The sequence below is a fragment of the Chinchilla lanigera genome, unplaced genomic scaffold (assembly GCF_000276665.1).
Source record: "Chinchilla lanigera isolate Chin_1 unplaced genomic scaffold, ChiLan1.0 scaffold00024, whole genome shotgun sequence".
Classification (NCBI taxonomy): Eukaryota; Metazoa; Chordata; class Mammalia; order Rodentia; family Chinchillidae; genus Chinchilla; species Chinchilla lanigera.
This window is the reverse complement of record NW_004955425.1, coordinates 19,744,636-19,772,505: the sequence shown is the minus strand read 5'-3', so window position 1 is coordinate 19,772,505 and position 27,870 is coordinate 19,744,636. Positions and strand designations below refer to the sequence as shown.

At 36.5% G+C, this 27,870-nt stretch overlaps 1 protein-coding gene across 4 annotated transcripts in view; it reads left to right on the top strand.

Moving 5' to 3' along the window:
• Positions 1–27,870, top strand: part of Ctnna3 (catenin (cadherin-associated protein), alpha 3) — a 1,502,556-nt gene that overhangs the window by 353,695 nt on the left and 1,120,991 nt on the right. For all 4 annotated transcript variants that reach the window (XM_013514887.1, XM_005385969.2, XM_005385970.2 and 1 more), the window contains exon 6: positions 1,538–1,801. In XM_013514887.1, coding sequence (XP_013370341.1) covers positions 1,538–1,801 — 264 coding nt within the window. The remainder of the gene's footprint in view (positions 1–1,537; positions 1,802–27,870) is intronic.

The window sequence follows — 27,870 nt, the reverse complement described above, 5'->3', positions numbered from 1 at the left end:
AAAAAAAAAACCAAAGCAAAGAAATGATACCATCTATCTCTGTATCTTGGCTACAGAACTTAATCTCTTGAGATCTCCATTTCCTCATTTTTAGAATAGGATAATAATTACATTTATTCTCAGTTTAAAGATTATTTAGAATATTGTATATAAAGTACATAAACTGTTATAAATGTTCCTTGAATTCCTTGAATTAGCTTTTTAAAATAAAATTTTAAAGAATATTTTAGAGTCACAAAAAAAGTTACAGACACTAGAGTTCCCACTTACCTTTCAGTTTTCTCCATTGTTAATGTGTTAACATTTGCCACAACAAAGAAAAAATGTTGATGTATGACTGTCAACTACTAATAAGCTTTATTTGGATTTTACCAGGTTTTCAAGAGAGCTCTTTGTTCTAGAAGCCAATCTGGAGTGCCACATTTTGTGTATTTGTTATGTCTCCTGAGTGTGCTCCAACCTGTGACTATTTATCGCTCCCTTGTTTCCCATAACTTAGGGTTTTCGGGTAGAGTGTCCACACAGGGTGTCCCCAGGGTGGTGTTATCTGCTGTGCTTCTTCTGACTGGGTAATGAGAGCTCTTCTTGGCCACAACATATCAATGGTGTAGGATCTGGCCACAGTATGCACATGAGATGTTGCCGATATGCTAATCTTCATCCCTTGGTTAATTTAGTGTTTGGTGGATTTTTTCACTGTGTTTTATGCTATTTTTGATCACCTATATCTTAGGACTTTCTTTTCTCTTACTTTTCTGTTTGTAATGTTCTTCATTTAGATTTTATTTCAAATTGCCATCTCCACAGCAATATCCTTGCTGACCCACATTAAAGCAGTTTTGTCCTTTCAGGTCAGTCTCTATGACATTTCACATCTATATCTTCTTCATGGCATTTGTAATTCCATAGAATTATAACTAAATTGTCTTCTGTAGTTGTACTATTTGCTTGTACATCCCCTTCCCCCACAAGAACATAAGCTTTGGGAGAACAAGGTCCCCTTCTGGGATTGTTTACCTCTGAATACCGGGAGCCCCTCAGAGAAGTTAGTAATATTAGGGCTCAGTATTTGTTGAAAAAATATCAAAGAAAGAAAGATCCAGAGTTAATGTATTGGTATTTACAAAACTAGCTGGGGAGTGAGAAGTTCTTTAATGTTTTAAACTTACTTGTTTTTGTTTTAATAAAACTTGAAATTCAACTATCAATATCTGTGGAAAAAAGTAATCAATATCCTTGTAATTCAAGCTCTCTTCTTAATGTACTTAATGAGTGCCCAAGTCCCTTAGCGACTTACACAGATATGACTTACCGGTGTTAAGATCTGCTCCGGGCGTGCACATCTGCACCTTCGTGACTTTCGCTTGTGAACCGTTCTTTCCTAGTGTGGAACTCCAGAATTTGAAGGAGTACAAAATTAACTGATGCCTTTGGTTGACTTATAACTTACGTTTCAGTGTCAGTTTTCATTTATATTGATAGAAAAATGGAGCTTCTGTGACTTTTTCACTTTATCCATCTTTGTTTATCTTCTCAGGACTTAAAATCTCCAAACCAGAGGGATGAAATTGCAGGCGCCCGGGCCGCGCTGAAGGAGAACTCTCCTCTCTTGCATTCAATTTGTTCAGCTTGTTTGGAGCATTCTGATGTTGCTGCCCTCAAAGCCAGCAAGGACACAGTTTGTGAAGAAATTCAGAATGCCCTCCATGTGATTTCAAATGCTTCTCAAGGCATTCAGAACGTGCCGGCCTCATCTGATCCTCAGGCAGCCACGCTGGGAAGTGCACTGGACGAGCTGGAGGTAAGTGGAGGGACGGGCAAAATATATTTGATCCCACCCCCCGACAGAAACAAGCTCCTAGACCTATGTGCTGAAATTTAGGGTATCAAAAAAAGAAAAATCCAGTTATCTTGTCAGTCCCGATGACCTTACTGTGTCCTCCGAAAAATTACTAGGAAAACACTGGAGCGTCAACACGCTTAAGAGCGCGTTTCTGATCTATAACCACCTTCACCTTCAGGCTTCCCCGGCATGGTTGATGAAAACTTTATCCAATCAGCTGCTCAAGCAAAACACACACACACACACACACACACACACACCCTCTGAAAATCAACCCTTTTAATTATCTATGGAAGACAAAGAAGTACGCTGGCTATTCCCCTTCCAAGCAGAATCTGCTGTCCAGCTGTGGGCTCACTTGCCAAGCTGCAGTTTGCACCCTGGTTATAGATCAGAAACTCGCTCTTAAACGTGTTGACATTGAGATACTTTCAGACTTTCATTATGATATCGAAGACCATTGGTCACTCCACTGAGACGTTTGCTGTTGTTCCTTTATGGGAAGCAGCACAACATAGAGGTTGAGGATATGCATTCTGGAGCCCAGAGCTCTGGGTGTTAACACAGCTGCAGAACTTACTACCTTTCACACATTAGGAAAGTTATTTAGGTGACTGAATTTTCTTACCCACAGCGTTGGGATAATAACAAATGCTATAACTTAATGTTATTGTTAAGATCAGTGACTTAATAATGCATGTACAAATACTTAGAGTAATACCACATAGTAAGTGCTCAATTAATCTCAGCTTTTAATACTATCAATGGGGATGACTGTTGAGAAGCAGATTCTTCATAATGAATAAGTCAATAAAATTAAAATTACTAAGCCTTTACTAGTAACTTGAAAAATGAAACAAAACATGTACAATGCCTGTATTGTGCCAAATATTATTCATTTCATGATATACTTGTTATGTAACTGATATACTTAAATTTAGAATATTTTTCCATTAGTTACATGTCTTTAAAGAGGTATCTTCATTTCTAATTCAACATTCTTAAATTTCTAAGTATTGAGGTCCATGTGAAAATTTATTAAATTTCTAGTTATTAGCATCTGTGTGACAACTTTAGGAACTGTTTGTCTAATGAACCACAAGATTAATGACAACTCTAATAATACCTCCTTATCTAACTGTTTGCCCTGTATAATGAGCACTCAAAAATGTTTTCCATTAGATGCATGTCTTATCTTCATAAAGAGGTAAAAATTTCCTTTTTTATATCAGTGATACTAGGAGATATCATCTAACTACTAGTTGAATATTAGGTCCTCAGTAAATTAAATAGATAACATATCTTCATTACTAAACATTTCACATTAATTATTCACTTTATTATTAGTGTCACTATAAGATTTTTTTTACTGAAAATAAAACTTTTATTTTATAAAATAAAAGGCATAAGTTATGTAGCTCGCTCAAGTCAGAAAGCTGGTGAGTGGTAGTAGACAGAATATGAGTCTGTTATCTCACATATCAGAAGAATGTCTGTGCTTTATTGAGTTCTCATAGCTGGAACTGAATGCATAGTCAAAATTCAACATAATTCATGTGATGGTTCTTAGTCTGTGTAAACCATCAGAAAATTATAAATATAACCAAACTGAAAAGGTAGAATAACTTTTTTGCTGGAGAAGACATCATTGGTGGGGTCATTTAAGTAGAAATAATATGCATTTTGGGAGTGTCTGGTGCAGTGAGGTGAAACTTGCCCGAGTAGAAGGTTAGCAGTATATAGCATACTTTCCACAGTATTAGATAGCATCGTACCAGAGGATTCTCCTGTTATTCTGGGCAGTGCGTTTCATAGTCTGAATTTTAGAGGAAGACCAAGGTTTCCGGGTTGTTCCTCCTTCTGAGGCTTCTATTTCTCACTTTAAAATGAATAAATGATAAGAAATGGCAGAAGCTGGCGAGGGGGAAAGCACATGTGTCGCTTCAGTGGGAGTGGGATGGGGATAGGAGTGGGGTCTTTGCGTTCTCAAGAAGGGTCCTTCATATGGCAGGGCACTTCTGAGCAAGGGCAGTGAAAGTCCTGAAGATATTTCCTTGAAATGCTAATGCTGCCCTAACAGCCTCCGAAATCAGATGCAGTCAGATTTAGGGAGGCACAAACTGGTACAAAATGCCTAAATTTTATGTATTTTTTATATCCAAGCTACAAATAGCTGCTGAGGGTGCCTGAACTAGATAAAGCCGAATTTATCGAATGTTTAACCTTTTTAAATGATTTTGTAAATTAAATGGTTGCACTTTTCATTATTTACAGGAAGCTGTATTGGTGAAGGATCTAAAATAACCTTTGCTCTATTTTGTTCCTGCAAATATAATGCTATGGAGTAAATGGATGTAGTAAATACTCTGTTGGGAACAAGTCTCATTAAATGTTTATAGCGTGGAAATGTATCAGAATGCTTACTCAACAGCTACCACGCAGAAGCTTTTGTTAAATCTTTCATTCTGGCTCATGGCTGGTTGTGAGTATGAAACCTGAAATTTATCGGTGAAGAAAACAGAAGTTGAATTAGAACACTCTACAGGCTAAATCGATTGACTTATTGGAAAGGCCGGTGTGAATTATAGGGTGTTTCTTCTGCATTTGTGACTGAGTGGAGTGGAGAAGTGTTGAGTGTAGATGAATAGAATTTTGAAAATGTTTTTAAGCAAGAAACTTTGCCAGTGAAAATCACTTTGAAGACTCCATGTCCGTCGAGGCATATTTTCTCCTGTGCAGAGAGCAAAAGCAGCTATCATAACCATGGAACACAAAAATTATTTCATCCTCACTCTAAAGAAGATAACAAAGAAAGGGGGTATTTTCGTATTTTCAAACAGCTGTCATAGTATTTGCTTCTTTTGTTTATATATTCATTTCTGTATCATCATTCATGTGTTCTTCATTCAAGGTCAGAGTCTCACTACCGGGAACAACACCCACACACAGCAGGTAGTAGGTAAATATCATTGAAGGAGAGAACGGCAAGAACGCTGTATGGCATTTTGTGGTATCGGGGTGAAAGTCATTTTTCTCTTACTCACTTTTTCTCTTCTCCGACTAGAAATGTATGTACTGTACATGGGGTTTAAGGCTCTATTTTATGTAACTCTAACTTAGGCTATGAATTTGTATTGAGAGAAACTACCCAAAACCAATCTAAATAATAAGCTGCTCAAATCTTTTCTGTAAGAAGGCACCACAAGCAGAAAAAAATACGGGTGTGTGTTTTTCCTTTTCTCAGTAGCTGTCTATAGCTAGTGTAGGTTTTCTTCAAGTACGTTTTCTTTGACTAAAGTAGAGATTTTGGAGAATATAGTCCTAATAGTATTATATTTTCACTTAAAGGAGAAAACAGAACCTCTACCAGTCAGATTAGCATTTAGAGCTATTGAAAAATGTGTGCCACTGATATCTAGACGTACTTTAATGAGATTTTTAAAAAATGATTTGGTTCCTAGGAATATAATGAACTAAAAGAAGTACAGAGCTATCAGAGGAACTAAAAATGATGGATAACATATTTTTACGTACATAATTAACCTACCAGGTGAATTAGGGGAATTCTTTGACGGAGAAAGCACAAGTCCAGCCTGTCAAGCCAGTACCAGCCTTGTGCTGAGGGATGTGGGGAAATTCTTTTCAATTAAGGCCTAGAGCTTGAATTTTGAAAGATCCTGAACTACTAGCTGGAAAGTCACATAACAGACCCTTGGAAGAGGTTGGGAAGCTTTGAAATTCAATGACTTTGTTGAATCAATGAAAAAGCACTAGCCCCTACTGTGGGAGTTAGAAAATTTCTCTTGAGGTTGACTCTGGGTGGTTCAGGGGTAGTTAAAAAAAAAAGGAACAGAATGTACCTTGGAAATCTTCTAATCACAACCCTGTCCTAATCTGGATTTGGTGTCACAATTCATATTAGCTGTATACCCTCTAAAACCCCAGTAGAAAATCTAGTTTAAAGATTTCCTGTCTTGGCGATACTTCTTGGGAATCACCAGAAGAAAACTCAAATTCTTTTTTTATAGACTAGTCTTCAAAAAATTCCCACATATTTCCAAGGAAGATAAATTCTCCAAACAGGCAAATAAGTAAGCATCATAAGCAAGACATCATAAAAAGAAAAAATTGCATAATAAAATCCACAAGCATTACAAATATGAACTATAAATTAGTGAGTTGCATATGCATTATTCCTCCACTTACTCATTTAAAGTATAATGACTACACTGAAGGAACCAAAGGCTTTCAAAAGTAGGGCAATAACTAATTCAATGCCCAGATAAAAACATAGAGAATTACTGATCTGGAAAAGTTAAGAAAAGTTACCTTGAGTTCCTCATAGAGGACCCAAAAATAATTACATAAAAGCACAGAATATACAAAGGATGCTGTGAGAAACTCTAAAATATTCTAATGTAAGATCCAGAAAAGAAAAAAGAAAAAAAATGTTATTGAGAATAACCTAGAAATTGTGGAAAATATCAATATGCGTAGGTAATAAACCCAGTAGATTCCAAACAAGATATGTAAAAAAATTCACATTTACAGTGCTGCAGTGAAAATGATGAACACCAAAGAGAAAAGGTATTTTAGCACAATAGAAAAAAAAGTTGCCTCTGAGTGAAGACTTACAGTCAATTTCTTAAATGTAGATGCTTCAAAACAATGGAATTATTCTGAGAGAAAATAACTGTTAACCTTGAATTCAGTCCGCACTAAAGAAAACTGTCTTTCAAGAGCAAAGATATCTTTACTAAATGCTAACCTTGTAGTTTATTATCATCCATCTTTCACTGAAGAATATTGCTACAAAAATATTATCATACATGAGATGTAAAGAAATAGTAAACATATGTGTTTGCTAATGCTCAAATATTAATTTTTAAAAGGAATGTACATATTGCTATATATATTATATAATTTAAAATACGGAATTAATGTGTGTGGAAACATAGTATAATTATAATTATGAGAGGTGGAATCACAGTTACATGTTTCAGGACCTCAGTATGTCTTGGGGGAAAGATAAAGATGGTGATGTAATTTAGATCTTAATTTTACATAAACGTGTTAAAATGTCTAGACTCTAGAGTAACATCTGGAAAATATATAGTAATAGGCTATATAATCTCTAAACCTGGAACAGAAAAATGAAACAAGAAAACCAGAAAGTCAATCTAAAAGCAGAAAAAAAGGGGACAATAGAAAACATTACAGGAAAGCAAGATAAATCATGATAGATGTCCTATGATAATACAAACCCAAATATCCCCATAATCATATTACATGTAAGAAAAGGAACCCTGAACTATCCAGACAAATGTGGACAATTTATAAATCAAAGTCTCTCTGTGTGCTGTTTATAAACAATTTATGTGTGTGTATATATACATATACTTATGTATACATGCATATATATCTATATTTCTATAGATTACTTGCTAAAAATGGCTACTATCTACTATTCTTCAGGAAGAATTTAATTCTTCACATTCTTTTAAAGGAAATTAACAAAAATTGACAGAATACTGAGCTGATAATTTTCAGAGATCTAGTATTATAGAGACCAATTAGAATATTTAGGTAAATATTTAGGTAAATATCTAGAATATTTAGGTGAACAAGTGAAATTTTTTATTTGGAACCTTTTTGAGAAACACATCTCCATATCTCCTGGGTCATGAATAAAATATTATTAAAAGTAAAAAATACTTTTAATTGAGAAATAATAAAAATAGAGAAAATGAGGGATCTAGCTATAGAGAACAATTGGATAGAAATTTATCATGTATAATGCTTATCTTAGAAAGGAAGGAAAGCTAAAAAATTAACAAGCTGTGTTTCCAGTTCGGATTGGAAACAAAACAAGAAACCCACAAAGAATTAATAAAGATAAGAGTAGAAATTAATTAAATCATAAACAAAGATACAGTAGAGAAAATCAACAAAGCCAGAATGTGCTCTTTGAAAAGATCTATAAAAGTGACAAAGTACTGCTGAGCTGGATGAGCAAGACTGCAAGAAGAGAGGAAGCAGCAGGTGACGATGGAAAAGGGAGATAGCACTAACTGTTGTAGACAATCAAAATACTACAAGAGAATACTGTGAACAATTTATTCAGGTAAAACCAAATCCTGGATGAAATGCAAGCATTCCCAGGAAAATACAATTTACTAACACTTGCTCCACAACAGATGATATGAATTAAAACATTAAGTAGAATTAGACAGTTTTTACTGAAAGCAAACAGCAGTCCCTAAATTTTTGCAGAATACCACAAACCCTTTGGGGGATATTTAAATGTATTTCCATAGGGTGTCCTGAGACTAGCAAAAGAAATAACTCAAATTCATTACATGAAGCTGCTGAAACCAGTTGAAGCATTATATAGTTTAGATTAGGAAAGAAACTCACACGTTAATGTAATACAGAAATCCTAAACAGAATGTGAACAAACTATTTAGCAATGGGTAAAAAAGTCATTACGATAAAGTTAAATTTATTCCAGGAATGTAATCTTAGTTCAACATTAGAATCTTCACTGAAATTATTCATCACATTAACAAATTAAGAGAAAACTATATTATAATCTCAGTAGTTCAGAAAGCATTTGAAAAATTAAATATATGTAAAATTTCTAGAAAGCCAGGAGCAAAAGTAGATTTACTAACTTGGTAAAGTATTTCATATAAAACTTTACAGTGAATTTCTTACTTAAGTTTAAGTCATGTAAAGGAGTTCCCTCAAAATTAGGAATGATACTATATGAATAAAAATGAATAAATTATAGCAATATATTTTAATATGAATGTGACCAACACACAGAGACTTACCACAAAAAAAGCAACCTTGTAAGAATCTGTGTATTTTTATATTTATGTACAGGTTAACACATGTAAAAATAAACATGCATTTTAGTACTACAGATCTACTATGGTAAGCTATAAGGAGGGAGAAGAAAATAATTTATGTAAAATTGAGGAATAGTGGGGGTGGAAAGAAAGAAGGTGTGTAGCTCACATCAGCATTTTTAAAGCCTCTGAGCTTTGATTTTTCTGAAGCTAGGTGGTGTGTGAATGTTATATTATTATTTTTTATTCATACATTCTTTTATGTGTGAAGCAGCTAATGAAATTTAATAAAGTGCATTAAAGTAAGACAAGTCTGAGAAATGATGCAAAATGTGCTCTTTATATTCAACAAATATTTTAATAAATCTATTTTCTGCTAATCAATATTTATGTGAGGCATTATGTTAAATATTGGCTTAATTCTGACACCTGCATGTGAGGTCTTCAGTGTGTTTATCTGCACAATTTATCATTAATAGTATACTAGATTCTCACAGAGTACCTAGGAAATGAGTTGCTATATACTTTGTAGAGGAGCCAACTACTTTTCTGTCAAAATTTATAACTCACACAAGGTGAAATAAACAGGAATTAGAGGAGTTATACCTTGGACTCATTTCTCTTCACCCCTCACAACTTTTCTTTCCCAGTAAGAGCTTTTGTGACAAATGATAGAAGATTAGTTCTTGGGTTTAATACATTTATTTCTGCATCTGTCTTAGTTTTTTTTCTTTTGTTGCTGAGACAAAATACCTGACACCCGAGGTTAGAGGAGGAAAGGCTTCTTTGGCTCACAGTGTGTGGAGGTTTCAGTCCATAGTTGGCTGGCTCCGAGGCATGGTGGTGTGACAGAGGGCAATAGTCATGGGGGCAGCAAGTAGCAAAGCAAGTGCGGTGGAGAGACAAGCTTCTTTCTGTCCCTTATTCACTGTATATAGACTGCTGGGATTAGGGTAGTGCCACACCAATCAGCAGACTGACTTAGCAATCACACACCCTTCATCTCAGCATCGCACACTCTAGAATCAGTCATCTCTGAAAGAGCCAGAGACTGCATGAGGCTTTGGGGGAATATCTAGACACAAATCATGACAACATCTACCTTTTCCTATTATTAGGATAAGTTCTATGAGTGAAAGAATGATGTGTTTATATTTTTCACAGCCTAAAACGGTGCTAAGTATCTAATAATTGTTTAAAATACATTCATTAAAAAGATAATGAATTGCTGGTATTTGAGAACCTAGTGAAAGATTTTAATGTATCTAATAAATATTGACTCAATAAAAGGAAGGCAAGTTCTCTTTTATCTTCAGGATTAAAGATGAAAGAGCTTAATTATCTGTAGATAAAATATATGGATAGTAATAATTTTGAGAATTTGCTTGCTCTTGGCCTCTTGGGACTATTAGATACATGGTGTACATAGTGTTATGGAGAATGTTAAAATTTTGTTATTACATAAACCTGACATCATGCTTAGAGAAAATTCTCAAATGGTCATTAGCTTTTCTCTGTCAAACTTGAAAAAGCTAAAACAAATCTAGTGCAAATTTTAACAAAAAATTCTTTTGATGCATTTGTATCATGAGTTTCATGACAATCAGTTAAGCATTTGTATTTATTAGGTACCCGGCCTCTATTTCCACATTGTCAGTGCTTCATGGGAATTAGAAAAGAAGGAAAATAAATGGTCTCCTTTGATAAGAATCACTTGCCTGCAGGAGATCAGAACAATATCAACAAAACATTACAGTCAAACACAGCTCTTTCTTGAGGTGCTCCCTCAGGGGTCACAGGTTGTGTTCTTTGGGACCGGCTGCCCGAAGGTGTTTTCTGTTGGTATTAGTGTAGTGCTGCTTAGGGAATACCGAGGTACATGCAGGGAAAACATATGGGAGGTGATGAAGAGACTCCAGTTGACACTCAGCACTGGGTAGAATCTAGTTTAGGAAGTTTGGTTTAAGGCATGGCAGAGTAGATTCCAGAATTCAGCAGTTTTTTTATTAATATGTATTGATCACCTCATATTCACTTTGGACAGTTTGCAATTTGATTTGATGTGTAGAACTTTTTTATATAAACTAGAGAACATGCACTTTTCATATATATCACAAAAATGTATCAAAATCCAGAGAAAACCTCAATTCTACAAAGTAGAAGCATCATAACAAAACCATAAGTATGTGAGGTGGCATGTTAGTTAGCTTGATCTACTCATCCCACAATGTGTGTGTGTGTGCATATGAGAACACTACGCTATGTGCTACAGAGACATGCATTTTAAAAAGGCAGCAATGGGTGATACTAGGAATGGATGTCTTTCTTTCTGTCTACATTTTTAAAATCTGACTTTTTCCTATTTTTGAATTCCTATTAGTGAATAGTTCTTTTAGTAATTAAGATTACTAATTTAAAATTTAATGAGTTCCTGCTTTCATTGTAAATCTTACTTTCTAATTTTTTAGGGTAATTTTGGTAACCTTTTATAATATTTTTAGTACATTTAGTTTATTTTTAGTTTTATAATATTTTCTTGTGTTTTAATAAATTTTTTGTAGTCTCAATTTTCCTCTAAATGCCATAGGTTTAATAAGTGGTATCTTTATTTTCATTTCTTTCAAAATAATATTAATTTCAATTTAAAACTTTTTTGACCCGAGGCTATTAGAAGGGTATTTAAAATTGTTCTTTGTTTGGTATTTTTAAAATTTATAGAGTTTTGGTCAGAAAACATGTTTATTCTAGAAGTTTTTGAAATTTATTGATGTTTTCCTGTTTGTTTTTGTTTTTGGCTTTTTTTGTGCTTGGTGAGGAGCTGTTGGGAATCAAACTCAAGACTCCATGCTTGCCAGGCAGGCCCTGCACTGCTGGGGTATATCCCTGGCCATGAGGTTTTCCTTTTTAAAGTTGTGTGTATATTTGAAAGAAAATGTGTGCACTGTACTTGGTTTGTTTAGTAGCAGGTTCTTTTTTTTTTTTTGGTTTTTCTCTGGTACCAGGAACCGAACTCACGACCTTGCGCTTGCCAGGGAGGCGCTTTTACCGCTGAGCCAAATCCCCACCCCCTTGAACTTCCTGATTGTAAGAAATAAATTATTTACATCCTTACTTTTATTTTCTTACCTTAACTTTCTGAGAAAACTGAGTTGAAGTTTCCCAGGTTGCAGCAGAATTTGACTTTTTTCTTGTTTTCTAGTACCATTTTATCTTTTAAAAAACTATATGAGATTCAGAGATGTTCTTGAATCTTGGGACTTCCTAAAGGATTGCACTTTTTATCATTGCAAATGTTCTTCTTTATACTGTGTAACAGTCTTTGCTCTATTTTTGTGTAGTATTGACATTGTTGGCTTTCTTTTTATTAACATTTCCTCCTGAATCTTTGACAATACTTTTATGTACTTATAGCTGAATTAATCTATTTCATAAGAAATACATTAGTTCGTTCTTGTTGTAATCTGGCAACTTCTGAAATATGTAATGGAAAAAGTTAATATGTCTTGTCACTTTCTCCCAATTTCATTCTTATTGTCAGAAATAACTGCTGTTAAAGGTTTGAAGTACATTTTGCAATCAAAAATACAATTTTTCATTTTTCTAAAACTCCTATTAATGTGGATGTTAGCCTGTCTGGAGGATTCTTGTGGCTTTTCAATTTTTTTCTTATACTTTGTATATTCTTTCTACTCTCCATTCCAGAAGAATCTTTTGGCTTTGTTTTCTGGTCACTAATTCTGTTGTTAGTGGTGTTTATTCTGTTCTTCACGTTAGTTTTCATTTCTGTCACACCAGTTTTAATTTCTAAGAATACCAATGGTTTTATTTAAGCTGTTCTTTTTATGGCTATGAGAAACATCCAAATCTCTTTTAGGACATTACTTATGCTAATTGTATTTCTTTGAGGGTTTGGTTGTGTTTCTTGAATTTAGGTGCTCTCTTTTGTTCAGCTGGCGTTTCCCAACTATTTGGTAATTCACCACTTGCATGAGAGTCACTTGGGAGCTACAGTGAAGACTTCTGCTCCCCAGTTGAGTCCTGCATTGATGATGAGATCATGACTCCTTTTCCAGAAAAGAATCTTTCCAGGTGATCCTTAGGCACACTGGCTGTTAAGAGCCATCCATTTACATCATTATAAAGTGTTAATAGTTGTTCCGTCTAGTGTTTTTGATAAGGATCTTATCTTCAAAAGTGCTGATTCAAGTTGTCCTGCTGGAGGGATGGGGAGGTAAGTGCTCCTTTGGTCCACAGCAGGTGGTCTGTCTTCCTGGAGGAGGAAGGCGTTCCTGGCAGTAGACACTGTAGTGAACCCTTCTCTGGGTTCTGATGTCACAACCTCTACAGGGCTTTTCATTCTGGAGTCCAATGGAATCCCTCCATAGAATTTAGTGTGTGTGAAGGGAAAAAATTATATCTTTATTTTTTAAAACTCTACATGAAATTTAGCATTGTATTGTTATTATTAGTTTTAAGACAGGGTCTGGCTATATGGCATAGGCTGGCTTCAAACTTGTGGTGATCTTCCTGCCTCAGCCTCCCAAATGCTAAGATTACAGGCATGCACCACCATGCTTGGCTCTGTATTGAATTATTAATATAGGTGACAAACTGTACTGATGCTTGCCATCTAATACTTTGTCACCAATAGAAATTACAGATATTTTTGTTTGGCAATGTAAATATGTATCTTATATATTTTTGTGGGAGTATCATGTCAGATATGATATGCAATGTAAATTAGTATCTTAGTTATTGGCTTCACAATCAGATCTTATTTCATGAGTTAATATGTTAAATTCAGAAATACAGTAATATCTCCATTCATCGACACTTCTGTCTCCAAAAAATTCAGTTCACAAACAGAAGCATTAGGCAAAATTTTGTTTTCCTTCACAAACTTTGCATCAGGTGACAAGCATGACCACTACCATCTTCCCCACACAAACACAAATGTAGCCATGTTTCCCAAAATCATAAAATAAATTAAATTATTTTTATAACTCAGTGGAGTTGGTTCCTTTTAAATCTGTGTCTTTATTTATGCATTATTGTCATCATTTTAGTTTTCACCACATTGCTAGCTGGATCCAAGATACGATAAAAGGTTAAGATTGCTTGTCCTAAAAAAAAAAAAAAAAAAAAAAAAAGATTGCTTGTCCTACACTTGACTTGTGACTTCAGATTGGGTCAGTAGCTGAGTCAGATTTTTCTGAGAGTGGGATGTTGTCATTGTCATTTAATTACTTAGTAGGCATGTTTTTTCATTTTTTTACTGAGAAGCTAATCCATGTGTACATCTACAAAACTAAGTGCTACAATAATCTCTAGTGAGTCTGAGGAAAATATAATTTAAAACATCTCTTGTCAACCCAGAAAATGTCTTCATAAAGATCGATGAGAAAGAAAACAGTTTTATTATTGATAAGTGTTAAGCTGGAATATGATCTGCATCACAGGCAATCTGCTAAAGTTGTGCAGACAGAAAGAAGCCTCACTGATGTGTACAGCCAGACAGACACAACCCATTATATACATAGTCTTCAGATGATTTCAACTGGGCCTGGAGTGAAAAGACTTAGCAGGGCTATTTGCGTGCATAGTTCATCCCAAATTCATATGGTAATTGGGATCACAGTCTATGATCACTGATTGCCTTTATCCAAAGAACTTTTTATACCTTTATGATAGAGATAGATTTATAGTTTGTACCCAGATACATGCAGAGAAGTTAGGCTTCTGTTCTCCTGCAGTGACAGGGAAAAAAGGGGCACTATCTTTAATGACTACATTTCAGAGAGATAATTTCCAGGTCTTTGAGAAAGACATTTCTAGTTTGAAAAGCTGGCAAGAAACTTATTTTGCTTTTTAAAAGATTTACATACATTTCAAAGGAACAGAGAAAGAATCACAATAAGTTTTCTGAGGATTAATATTGAAAGAGAAATGTGGTGCTGGTAGGATTGCCTCTTCCCCTTTTTGTTTAGGGGAATTCATTATTTTTATCCTTACCTTTTCCCCAGAAACACCCATTTTAAACAATTCTTTGTGTATTATTCTAGAGGAGGTTCCTGTATGTACAAGTGTAGTTTTAACTCAGGGATAAATTCCTAGCTTTGTACAAGTTCTATAAATGTTTGTTGAATCCACATTCTGGGCTTTGTTCTTTTGTTAGTCAGCTTTCTGTGTCTGTAACAAAATACCTAAGACAAACAATTTAAAAGGAAGGAAGATTTGTTTTGGCTCATGGTCTCAGAGGTCTCAGTCCATGGTTAGTTAGACCTGCCACTTTGAGCCTATGGTGAAGTCCAACATCATAGCAGAGAGTCTGTGACAGAGGAAAAGTGCTCAAATCTCGGTGGTCAGAAAACAAAATGCACACACACAAGGTGGAGGACCACCTGGATGGCTCTCCTTGAAAGAAGAGCAATTATCTCTATTTTGGCTAAATTTGGCCCTATTTCCATGTATTGATCTGTACAGAGCTGGCTAGGACTTTTCCTTATCCCTTCAATTGGCTTTAAGCAATGCAAATTGGTCCAGCTGAGGTGTTGATGTGTAGTCTTTGAAGCAAGGTGAAACGGCAGTGTTTCCCCCACCCCTGTAACTCCCAAAAAACATGGATGAACTAGGTGGGATGGAGAGCCATGCTCCATGCTGTCAGCTGGGATCAAGCCTCCTGATAAGAGGCTATGACTTCCCAGGACATAAAAGATTACACATCAGAGCCGAAGCACTGACCCCACAAGCACCAAGCTGCTACCTCAAAATGTGTTATGCAGATCACTCCTTCTGTATATCTTCCTCTCTGCATATTGCAGAGGTGATTTTGAAACCACCCACCTAGACCAGCTCACAATACTCACTGCTTTCCAGCATTCTCAGAGTTACTCACCCAAGCCACTCCCTTCTTCACAAATTAATAAAACCTGGGTTTGGCCCTGCGTTGAGGCCTTTGTTCCAGTTAGCCATCATTCTAGCTAGATTTAGGACCCCTTGGCTCCTCACAACTACAAATATGCCTTAGTGTCTTTATTCTTGCCATGGGTTGCACTGGAATTGGTAGATTGGAATTAACTCACTAGAATTCCAGTAACTTTTCCATGGGATTACAAATATGAACTTCTTGGACAGTGATGAGAACTGGGAAAGGCTTTCTATAACACACACTCGCATGCGCATGCACACACACACACAGAGAGAGAGAGAGAGAGAGAGAGAGAGAGAGAGAGAGAGAGAGAGGAGAGGGAGAGAGCAGGCTTTAATGACCTAACTTCCTCCATTTAGTTCCCATCTCCTGAAATTTCTACCACCTCCCGATAGAACCTTCACCTAGAGATCCAGCCTTCAATGCCTGAGCTTTAGGGAGACAATTTATTATGCTATGCAAACGTGTACTAAGTAAAAAGAATCCGAACAGTAACAGTTTTCAGTGTACAAAGCAGTCAGGAAAGGCTTTGTGGAGGGGAACTGAGCTAAGTCTTGAAAGAACTTTTCAGAGAATGCTTAGTAACTTTTCACTGAAGGGATTGTACAAACTCTAATGACTACATAAACATAAAGGAATAAGGACTAAAGACGATTATTTTCCAGTAATTAAATTTTTATCTGGCAAAAAATATATTTTGCATAGGAACACACGCTTAAGTGAACAGAATGGAAGCTAGTCTTACTTGGGCCTTGTATGTTAGTTTGATTAATCAGTAAACCAATGCACATTGCTTAGTTTAAGAGCTTATAAATTCAGCTTTGTTATTAATAGTGATCAAGACATTTCACATTATGTATCTAGAGAAAAAGGAAGATATCTGCTTTATAATTTGTTCTAATAAAATTCAGCTTCCTTCTTGAGGAAATCAAATTTCTAAGCTCATATTTTCCTTCATCAAAAAGAGGGCTAATCCTGCTCTTTCCCTGCAGTAATGAAATTGTATTTCTTGCCCATGCTCATTAATGCTGTGTCTACAGAGAAGAAGAGTGGATGATCTTCCTTGGAAATCAAATTTTGAAACCACACTGAATAGCAAACTAAGAAATTTAGACTCTATTAATAAGGACTATTTGATCATGACAGACAAATCAAATAGCCGTTGTGGGACAAGTAACCAGTCAGAATATGCATATTGTTTTGCAACACTGGAAGGAGGCAAGAAGAGTCAAGAGATTTTTTAATATCTTTGGATAGAGATAATAAGGACTAAAACTACAGATGTTAAAGTGGAAAGAAGAGGAAGATATAACGAGGGTGCCGGGTGTGGTGCCGCACTCCAGTAATCTCAGTACTCTGGGATGCTGAGGCGGGGTAAGGACAAGTTTGAGCCTAGCCTGGGCAATTTGACCATTTAGCAAGACTTGTCTCAAAAAATTTCTTTTACAAAGGGGCTGGGGGGCAACCCGCTTGGGTCCCCTTCTGTCCCTTTCTTGGATGGAAGCTTTCTTTCTCTCAATAAATATGTCCTGCTCTTTAAAAAGGGCACTGGGGATGTAGCTCAGTGAGAAGACCTCTGCTTCAATCCCTACTATTGCTCCCGCCACCCCAGAAAGAAGGTTTGGCAGGTGTAATGGCTGTGAGGGAGGGAGGAAGAGAGTCGGCTAAGACACATCAGATGCCAAATGGATGCATGCTTGGACAATGTGTGTCTGACTCTTCGTAGGAGGCTGAACTGAGCTGGAAGAAGGAAGACATGAGATGAAGCAGGAGGCAAAAGGAAAGAGCTGTGAGCTTCTGAGTATTCAGTGCATCTTTGGAATTAATTTATGATATATATCACTTGTTTTCAAGTGCTCTATGTATGATGTGCAAACTAAAATAAGCAGTTGATTATTTCCATAATTGTTGCTTAAAGAATGTTGCCTTGCTGAAAGAGAGATTCCCATGGCTGTAGCTGCTATCAGTGATCACATTATCACAAAGCTTTCAGAGCTCGCAGTGACTGTGTCATGTTATCAATTACAGCCACTTTCCTTTTGTTTCTGCCACATGGAGCAATCTTTCCATTTAGTGCAGTCAGTTCAGTAAAGCACTTTGTTTAAAATGGATCTATGCTTATCTGAGAAGTGCTGTGAGAAAAAACTGAAATCCAGAAAAGTGAGGCTATGAATGTCATAAATATGTTCCTTACATTTATATATATTAGTACAATGTAATTTTCAATAGTATTTGGTCATTGTCTTGGTTATGTTTCTCTTGTTGCTGAGACAAAATACCCAACGCCCAAAGTTAAGGAAGGAAAGGTTTATTTAGCTTACAGATTGTGGAGGTTTTAGTCTATATTTGGCTGGCTCCAATGCAGAGGGGCACATGGTGGAGAGCAAACGTTTATGGCAGAGGAATACAGCAAAGCAACAAGAGCAAAAGTGGGGAGCAACAAACCTCTCTTCCTCCCTTACATTGTAAGCTGGCTACCCCCACCCAGGGGGCATGCAGTACTCACATAATCTCCATGCCCTCCTCTTGCACAGGCTCAGGATGAATACAAAGTAAGCACCTTGGCTCGCTGCTGAGTCACTCATTTAACCTTTTAAACTTTTCACATTGACACAATGAACAACTCCTAGAGCAGCAAGGGTGTGTCCTTTTTACCCCAGGTGTAGAACTGCTGAGTTACTTAGTTAAGCTTCTAGACTCCTCAAGTTGACCCAATGTATCAACCATAGCAGTCATGTGAATCCCAGTGTAGTTAACTTGATAAATGGTAAATTTCAGAGTTCTTTGCTTTTAGGACAGTGCTTGGTAAAATCTAGCTATGGCATGAGTCCTAGTATCATACCATGCTTCATAGTGTGTTGATTATTGCCTTATTATTGGGCACATCATGTAGGAGCCTTGTTACTCCTAGAATTTAGCACTTATGGCTTTTGGTAGAGGCAGGTGTTCAGTGTTGTGTTTGAGATTTAGGGTTGCCTAAATCCAGCTATGGACCTATCATTCACACATGTTGGACGTTTTAGTGTTTATAGTAAGATTTAGAAAGGCCAGAGAGTTGGTAGGCAATTATATTTTGGAATTCATTGAAACTTGGTGCTTTGAATGAAACTTTAGATTTGTTTACTGACATCAGTTGAAAATGTATCATTTTTGTAAATTTTAACCAGAAACTTTGTGGTGGAGATGCTATTGATTGTGAAGAAAATATTGCCAGTTTTTATAACATGGATGCTCAACATTTGATAGAAATGGCAAACCTGCCTAGCTTTCCTCCACTCCAGACTGTCTTTATGCATTACCCACACAGCAGCCTAGGCCCCACTTTAGAAAGTGCTTGTGTTTGCTTTTCTTGAGTTCACCATTTGAAGCCCTGAGTTCATTTCTGTTTGTTTGTTTGTTTGTTTTTCCGGTCCTGGTAATTGAACTCATGACCTTGCGCTTGCCAGGCAGGCGCTGTGCCACTGAGCTAAATCCCCAGCCCCTCCTGAGTTCATTTTGAATAAAAAACCCTGCATTTTCATTCTGCATTAAGATCCCCAAATTATGTTGCTAGTCCTGGAAAATCCTTTGGTTACTTTCAGGTTGGCTGGTAGGGTGCTAGTGGCCATCACCTGATACCTGTTGCTCCTTTTAAGATGTCAAACGCAGGATAGAATTGCAATGAAAGCAAAGGTTGTTAACTGATTGCCAACATTTGACGACTTTGGACCAAGTACAAGTTACATATTCACAGAATCTCAGCTTTGTTAGTCACAAATAACCATTTGAAGTTAAATGAATAATTTAGCATACAGGATCTAAAAGAGCAAAGACTAAAAGCCTCAGAGGAAAGGGAAAAAATGAAAAGCAATGAATAGACACGAGGTGCCTGCCAACACTGTCTGACTCTTCTCCAAGCCTACTATAAGCCAATCAACTGGCATATGTTATGTCCTGCAGATGGAAAAGCAGCCTGCACAAGTGTATACAGTGCAGATGCAGGGATCTGCTCTTCATCTGCTGGAGGTTATATTTGTTAAGCAATCTGCCAATATCTTTGGGTTTTGAAGAAAGATATCTGCATTGTGGGAGGTAAATTACTCTTATTTGTTTCACATGGAAAACATGCTATCTCTACAAGGCATGGTGGCTTCTTGAATGCCTAGAATGAATCTGGCATATTTTTGTCTTCACATTACTGTCTTAGACATGGGGATGTTCAGTCAGTCTTAGTGACGAGGAGGGAGACCAGAGGCAGTGTGGGAATATAGTAATGTTTTCTTGGAGACAAGGTGTTGCTATGTAGTTCAGGATGGCCTTGAACTCATGGTGATTCTCCTGGCTCAGCCTCCCAAGTGCTGGGATCACAAGGGTGTACCACCACATCCTGCTGATATAATCAATAGATACAACCTTTAGGTTCATTGCCCAGTCAGAGAAACCATCAGCTGAAGTCAACTGACCTCTTGATAGAAAAATAGGATGACACGTAAGGAGACATGACCTACTGGAGGCAGTGATAACACACTATGTTAACTGATATTTCATACATTAGGGGATAACCATGTCCAAATATTCATAACTATTTGTGGTAAAATGTAATAATGTTTGTGATGCTGATATTAAAGTTATTGAAAAAAGAAACAAAAAGTGCATCTATAACATTTTGGACTTTGATGGAATTAATGAGGAAAGCACAATAGACTGTTAGTCCCTTCCTGTTGGCATCCAGCGTGTCTTGAAATAGCAGGAGGAGCTCAAGTTGGGGAAAGCATTAGAGAATTTTGACCTGATCCAAATTTCCACTTCCTGGCCTTAATGGAGTAGATTGGGAAGAGATTTAGAATTGGGGTCACTTTACCTCCTGCAAGAAGGATGCAGTCCCCAAGGAGACTTCTCAGAAATCCTGGTGAGAAAAAGTCACATTTGGGCTGAAGTCGAAGTTATATTAACATAAGGTATTGGCCCTGAAAGAGTTTTGTGCTTTCTTGGGGAAGTATCCAGGTATCTTGTCTTACTTTAAAACTCTCTTAAATTAAGATGCTGGATACTTTCTGCTTAAAGAGTTCCTATTTGTTTTTGATCTCTGTATTTCTGAGCACATTTTGAAGTTTCCACAGTCTTTTCTCTCACCAAATCTTTGAATATGGCGTAACAGGTGTCTCAGTTCACTTTCTATTGCTATAATAAAATACCTGAGCCTGGGCAATTAGAGGTTTATTATGGTTCACAGTTTTAAAGGCTCAAGAGGTTGGCATTAGCATCTGCTGTGCCTCTCGTGAGGGCCTCATAGTAGAAAGGATCAAAAGGGGTCACATGACAAGAGGGGATGCAAGAAGGCAAGAGAGCAGACCTCACAGCACAGCCCCTCCAGAGCTAGGACTCACTCCTGTCAGAGAAGCATTATTTCTCTTAAAGGGTCCACCACCTCTCAATCGAGGAGTGAGCCCCAACATGGAGTTTTGGTGGGACACACTGCATTGTATCCAAGGCACAGCTGCAGGGAAGTTCGTGACTAAGTTAATCTGCAAACTCTTTAATCATTTCTCCTCCAGACTCCAGAAAACAGTTCAGTCCATTCTTCTTAAATTAGTTTTCACTGGTACCCAAAACATCTCTCCTGTTTGCTGTTCGGATATGCACCTCTGCTTGTATCTCATTTGATAGGGTACTGCTTCCAAACACAATTTTTGGCTTTCATGCTCAAATGGCTTTTTTCTTTGTCTGCAGAAGAAGAAAGAGGCTTACTCACACTTTTGTTTGGCCATTAAGGGTAAATTAGGGGTTTTAGTATCGTGACTGGAGAAGTCTAGAGGGAGTCCAGTGATGGAATCTTCCTCCATAGCATTATGCCTTGCTTAATGTAGAGTACATAGTTTATGTTCTCACTAACAGATCACCCTGCATAAGATCAGTGTCTTCTTGAAAAAATAGACTGGCTATGTGGTTCATGCATTCTTTTAACATTGTCTTTAATATTGTTCTGCATGTCATTTGCCAAAGCTATGAAGATATTCTAAAAGTTTAGAGAGAGACACGTTGAATACCATAGTTCATAAAAATATAAAGGCCAGTGGCCTTTAAAAGTCTTCCCTAATGATGAAAGCTGGGTTTCTATTTGGCTGACTTGCTCGGTTTCTTTGTACTCACCATTCCCTTTTACTTCAGTGTTCTGCTGAATCATTCATTGAACAGGAGCAGCTTGGTTTTATTTTTGCTAATGTGCCTGACAGAAGAACTCTTAGCAGAGTGTTTTTCCCTCACTTTCTTCCTTATTATGTTGTCTCCTTTTTACATCCCTCTCCTCTGTCCCACACTTTAGGTTTCCTCTCTGTCTCCTCTTAGCTCCCCTCTGCCCTCTCCTCCTCTTTCTTCTTTTCTTTGCTGCTCCCTCCTTTCCCTCGCCCATCTCCTCCTTGCATTTCTCATTTCATGTTCCCTGATAATCAGAAATATGTAAACCAGACTGATAAGCCCCAAGGGCAAAAGTAAGGATCTGCAGTGAAATTCTCCAGAAGGATAGAAACAGCAGAGCACAGAAGGAAAGATCTTGGTTTAACATTTTTCTGACCAACTTTTGAGTATGTCATTATGTAACTAAGAAAGCATAAATATCTGAACAATGCCAAATTCATAACTTGTGGATTTCTTCACAAATAACCTTAATGTGGACAGTGTGTGAGCCAGGGACTGACATTTCCGGTCACATTCTTATACCCTGTCAGGGTCAGTACCAGCAACAGCTTCCTTTAACAAAAGTGAAAGTTTTAGTGAGGGCAGAATGAGTTACTGTGTGAAACGGATGGATATTATTTTTGATGATCCTTTCCATGTTTCCTTTTAGAATTCTTTTTTTTAGGATATTTCTTAGCTCTTTTCCTACTGATGCCCAGGATCTCTAGCTGCCTGAGACTTGCTTCCTGTTTGTTTGTACTGTGACTCACATTCATTGGAGCTGCCTTTTTTTAATGTTAACTTATTTCTAGCTGGCCATCAGGGAAAAGTACCCAATAAAGGAGGGCCTTAATGACTGGCAACAGCTTAAATTTCTATTTACTGCTGTTTTCTCCAAGGATGCCCATTAGTTTAGGGAAAGAGTGTTTTTAATCAAAATTAGTCAGCCTCTCCTGGTATAGACACAGGCAGTTGTTCTGAGGGAGGAGAGGTTTTCTAGGTAACATAGCAGTGCAGAGTTCTGAGCTCCCCTTGTGCGGTGCAGGCATCATCACTGCCATGCACCTAGTGAGGCCTTGCTAAGGAGGGGTCACAGCCAAAGAGTCTCACACCATGGAGAGTAAGCTGAAACCACTGTCAAGAACTGCACTGTCTCACAGCCATGAGTCATAGTGGGTATCTGAATTTAAAATTAGTAATAGTTTTTCAAACTAAAAATGGAGTTTCTTACTTGTACTACCCACATTTCAAGTATCTATAGCTGCTACATGGACCATTACACATATAGAAAATTTCATAAGCCCATAACATTCCTTTGGACAGCACTTCAGTGTGCGTCCTTAGGTGTCAACAAAATTTTATCCTAATTTCTTACCAAGACAGTAAAGTGCACCTTTATGTAACATTCCTTTTAGTTATTTATTTAATTTTAAAGAGAGTAATAAAAAAGGAACAATAGCAAAATACCAACAACATAGACAAAAACAAAACAGAGCAAAGGTGTTACAAAGGATACACGGTTTCTGAACAAAATGATAGGAATTAACAGTGGTTGTTATATTACATATTGTTATCTTCAACGAAGTCGCTCAGATTACCAGATGTAAGAACGCAAAACTGATCAAACCACTAAAGAGAATAAAAAGTAAAAATAAAAAACCCAGGCTAACACATCCCAATAGGGATTTTCAAATGCAATTGTTAGAACAATTTTATTCTTTAGCCCCAGTTTACTAGAAATGTTTGAGCTAATTTATACTTAATTACATATTCAATTACAGGAAAAGAGTAGATTTTAAACTTTTTTCATGGCAAGAACATCTCCAGTTGATTGAATTTCAACATTTTCAGAATATCCACCATCTTAACATGGCAGCTCCCCAGAGTAAGGGGGAAGCCCGAGGGACTGTCTCAACACTTCTGAAGGATGCTGTTATCGAGAAAGGGCCACCACCTGGAAGGATTGTTAACATGCATAACTGTTCAAAGCTAGGGCAGATACAACTTTGGAAATTTTATAGTTATCAGGTCTGACTCTGCCATACTGCCTGCCTTTCTTTCTTTTTTTCTGTTTTCTTTTTTCACGGTGCTTACTATACACAATCCACACATGAATCCAGGGCTTGTACTTAACCTGCTATTTCTCCCAGAGGACACAATTATAGACAGAAGTGGAGGGAGAGTCAAATAGAAATAAACCACAAATGGAATTACTCATTTTTTCCATTTGCCCCTTGTGTGTCTTTTCTTTCTTTGCTGATGGGATACTTTCTGGGACAACTCCACAGGCATAACAACTGTTATAAATCTTGGAAATGGCAGGAACAATTCAAATGTTTATTTAAATTTGCAGAGTTGTATTTAATTGACTTGGAATCAGTAAAATCCATGGACACAGAAAATAGAACATGTATAACATTATGGAGACAATAAGGATTAAAAGTAAGCAAAAAATATTGGCAGATATGCTATATTTTTATGAGTAATATTATTGTATGTAAAAATCACCTGTATTTTCTCTGACTCCATTGTAAACAGAGTAAGTTTGTTTGTTCTTGAGATGCTGGAGTCAAATCCAGGGCCTCACTCATGGTAGGCAAGCACTCTAACACTGAGCTCCATCCCCAGCTCATAGACAGAATAGGTTAAATTACCCCTGCACATATACGTTTAAAACATTTCAGGTGTTTCAGAAATAAACCATATATGAAGATAAGTCAAACATTCAAAACATATATTTCCAAAAGAGAATCAGGAAGTCTTGCCATGCTCTTGCAGTAAATAGTTTGTTCAGTCAGCAATGTTATGGAAGAATATGTACTAAAGTTCATTCAATATCCTATTTAATATCAGGATATTACAAAATCAACACTTCAGAAGTGCTTATGTTATGATTATTTAATACAAAAGTTTTGAAAATAAGAAAATCCTTGTAAGTTTTTTTTTATTATTTCTGTTCCAAGACAAAAACAAAGAACTCAAATTATGGTATTAGGCCTAGACTGATTGCTGAACTCTGACATAAATGTACTGAGGAAAGAGTTACTACCTCAGGTGAAATGAATGATATGACTGACAGTTTTTCAGTGTTCCAGGGGAGCCATTATCACAGTGCTTTTGGGGTTGCTTAAAAAGACTTGCACTGATCATTTAGAGAAAAAATTTCAAAGGAATCTGAATATATCTTATTTAATTTACAATTTATTGAGTATGTCTTAAAAATATTTTCCAGTTTTATTTCATACTGATTAATATACAACAAAATGCAAGTCATGTAATTTTGACTTACTATCGCTAAATAGGTAGTTAAATTGCTGTGTATATAAATTAATGCTAATTTACTCAAGTAGCATAAATAATTTGTGTTGATCATTTTCCTGATTTGCAGTTTACTGTTTGCATGTTGTATTTTTCATATAGAAAGCTTCCTTTCTTTAAGTGGGAGTGCTCTAAAATAAGGGATATTCATAGATGAGCCTGTGAGTTCTCCCAATAGTTATCCTGTTGATAACCAGAAGGAAGAATTTTGTTATACTTTTATCACTCACTCTGAAGACTGATAATGTAGTTGCTTGAGAAACATTATTTATGCTATGTGGTTATTATTTCTTCTGCTTTCGACTCCAGGCATAGCATGTGTTTTTGTGAAGAATGTTGGTACTTGATTATAATCATAGCTGCATCTCTTTTGATAGGCAATTTTACTTTGGAGAATAGGTGTAAGATTTTTAGTGTTTTGAATGCAAATTGGGTCAATCCCATCACAGAATATAGAGTATGTGAATGATGAATAGAGTGTATTACATCATGTTTATTAAAATACAGAAAACTTTTCCCAGCTATATTGATTTTATACTTTAACCTGTCTAAGATTTTTTAAAAGTAAATTCTACCTGTCCTGGTAATGCATGGGCAAAACTTTGTTCAGACTCTGGAAAATATTCAATGATTAATAAATATTTTTGGAATAAATGAGTACCTGATACACCTCTGTGATATATTAGAATGTTCTGCTTCAGAACATGTAGCTTCCTACACAAGAGCCTGTGGTTATATGTATCAGGTGTAGGTACTAGCATATGTAAAGGCAAAAGTGGCCAGTAAACTACTGAGATGGGGCTAGCCCACTAGAGGAGAAAACATTTTGTGAAGCCACCTTAATTAAGGTCCTGGATGGTAGATAATAGGCTTCCTTTTCTCTACTTCTAAGGGATGGAATAAAAGCTCAGGCAATGTGAGTTACTTTCCATCCGTGAGTGAAGGGCCAAGATTTGCATTCATTTTTTTGTGACTCCACTAAAGAAGAGCGCTAATACTTTGAGTTGATATGCCTTTGTTCTCTTATTATTTTAATTATTGTATAGAGAAGTGAGGTTCACAACAAATTTGAGAGGAAGGTACAGAGTTGTCCCATCTATCTTCTGTCCCCACACATGAATAGCTCCCCATTATTAGCATTGCCCATCAGAGTAGTAGAGTGTGCTTGGTGCACCCACATTAACAAAAATTTACAAAATTCCACAGTTCATGTTAGGGTTTACTGTTGGTGTTGTACATATATGGATTTGGAAAAGTATATGATGACATGAATCCCTTCAGAGTATTTTTACTGCTCTGAAAAGTTTTGGTTCTCTGCCTCACCATCTCTTTTCCCATCATGAACCCTTGGCCACTGCTGACATTTTATTGTCTCTGTATATGTTTTCCTGTTCAGTGTGTCACATAGTTGGAATTGTGTGAGATGTAGCAATGTCGGACAACCTTCTTTAACGCCGTGATACAGAGTGAAGAGTCCTCGATGTCTTTTGTGGCTTTTTTAGTGCTGAATAATATACCATTGTCCTGATGTACCGTACTTTGCTACCTACTAAAGGATAGCTTGGTTTTTTAAAAATTTTATTTTAAAGAAAATTTTAAAAAAACTTGGTTACTTCAAAGTTTAACAATTAAATATATGGCTATTATAAACATCAGTGTGCAGGATTTTGTGAGTACATAAAAGTTAAACTCCTTTGGGCAAGGAGTATGACTGCTGGATTATAAGAGTATGCTTATTTTTTAATTTTTAGACATTTTAAATATTTAACAAATATACAATGTGTCTTGGTTACTTTTCTCTCATTGCTGAGACAAAATACCTGATGCCTAAAATTAAGGAAGGAAAGATTTATTTAGCTCACAGTTTGTGGAGGTTTTAGTCCATACTTGGCTGGCTCCAAGGCAGAGTCCCACATGGTAGAGGGCAACAGTTCATGGCCATGGAAGACAGCAAAAGCAACCAGAGCAAAAAGGGAGGAGTGGCAGCAAGCAACCTCTTTTCCTCCCTTACATTGTGTGCAAACTACCCACCCCAGGGTGGGTGTAGCACTCACACCCATAATCCCAGCACTGGACCATGGATCAATCATAAACTCTAGTCCTGCCCATGACTGCATGAGGCTTTGGGGGGACATCCAGACACAAAGTATAACACCATGTATATGTGAGGTGATAAAAATATGGAGTGTATGTTTTGATTTAAAAAAAAACATGATAATAAAAGACACAGTGCCATTGATCCTCTTCACAAAAGAAGACTTCCAGAACTGCCTCAAAGACCAAAGTGATGGGATATATGTACTCAGAATGAGAGGGAATATTTAGAGGGAAGTTAATGGCAATGTTTATTTTATTGTAATAACTTTAAAAAGTTCAAACATTTGCTGTGTTTTTCAACCATACCTCATATTCAAGGTAGACAAAGTGATAATTTGACCTACATGTACATTGTCCAATGATTATCACAATCTAATTAACACATATATCATCACCCATGCTGTACACTGGTTCACCAGAATGTGTTCATCTTTTAACCACAGTTTACACCTCTTGATCAACATCTCATCTCCACTTCAGGCAGCTACCATTCTACTCTGTGTCATGGCCTTGACTTTTGTAGGTTCCACATGTAAAACAGTACTGAGGCTCTGTCAGTCTTACTTCCTTAACATAATGTACTCTGGGTTCATCCATGGTGTCACAAATTGCAGAATTTCTGTGTCTGTTTATGGCTATGTAAATTCCATTGTGTATGAATATATTTATATATATAT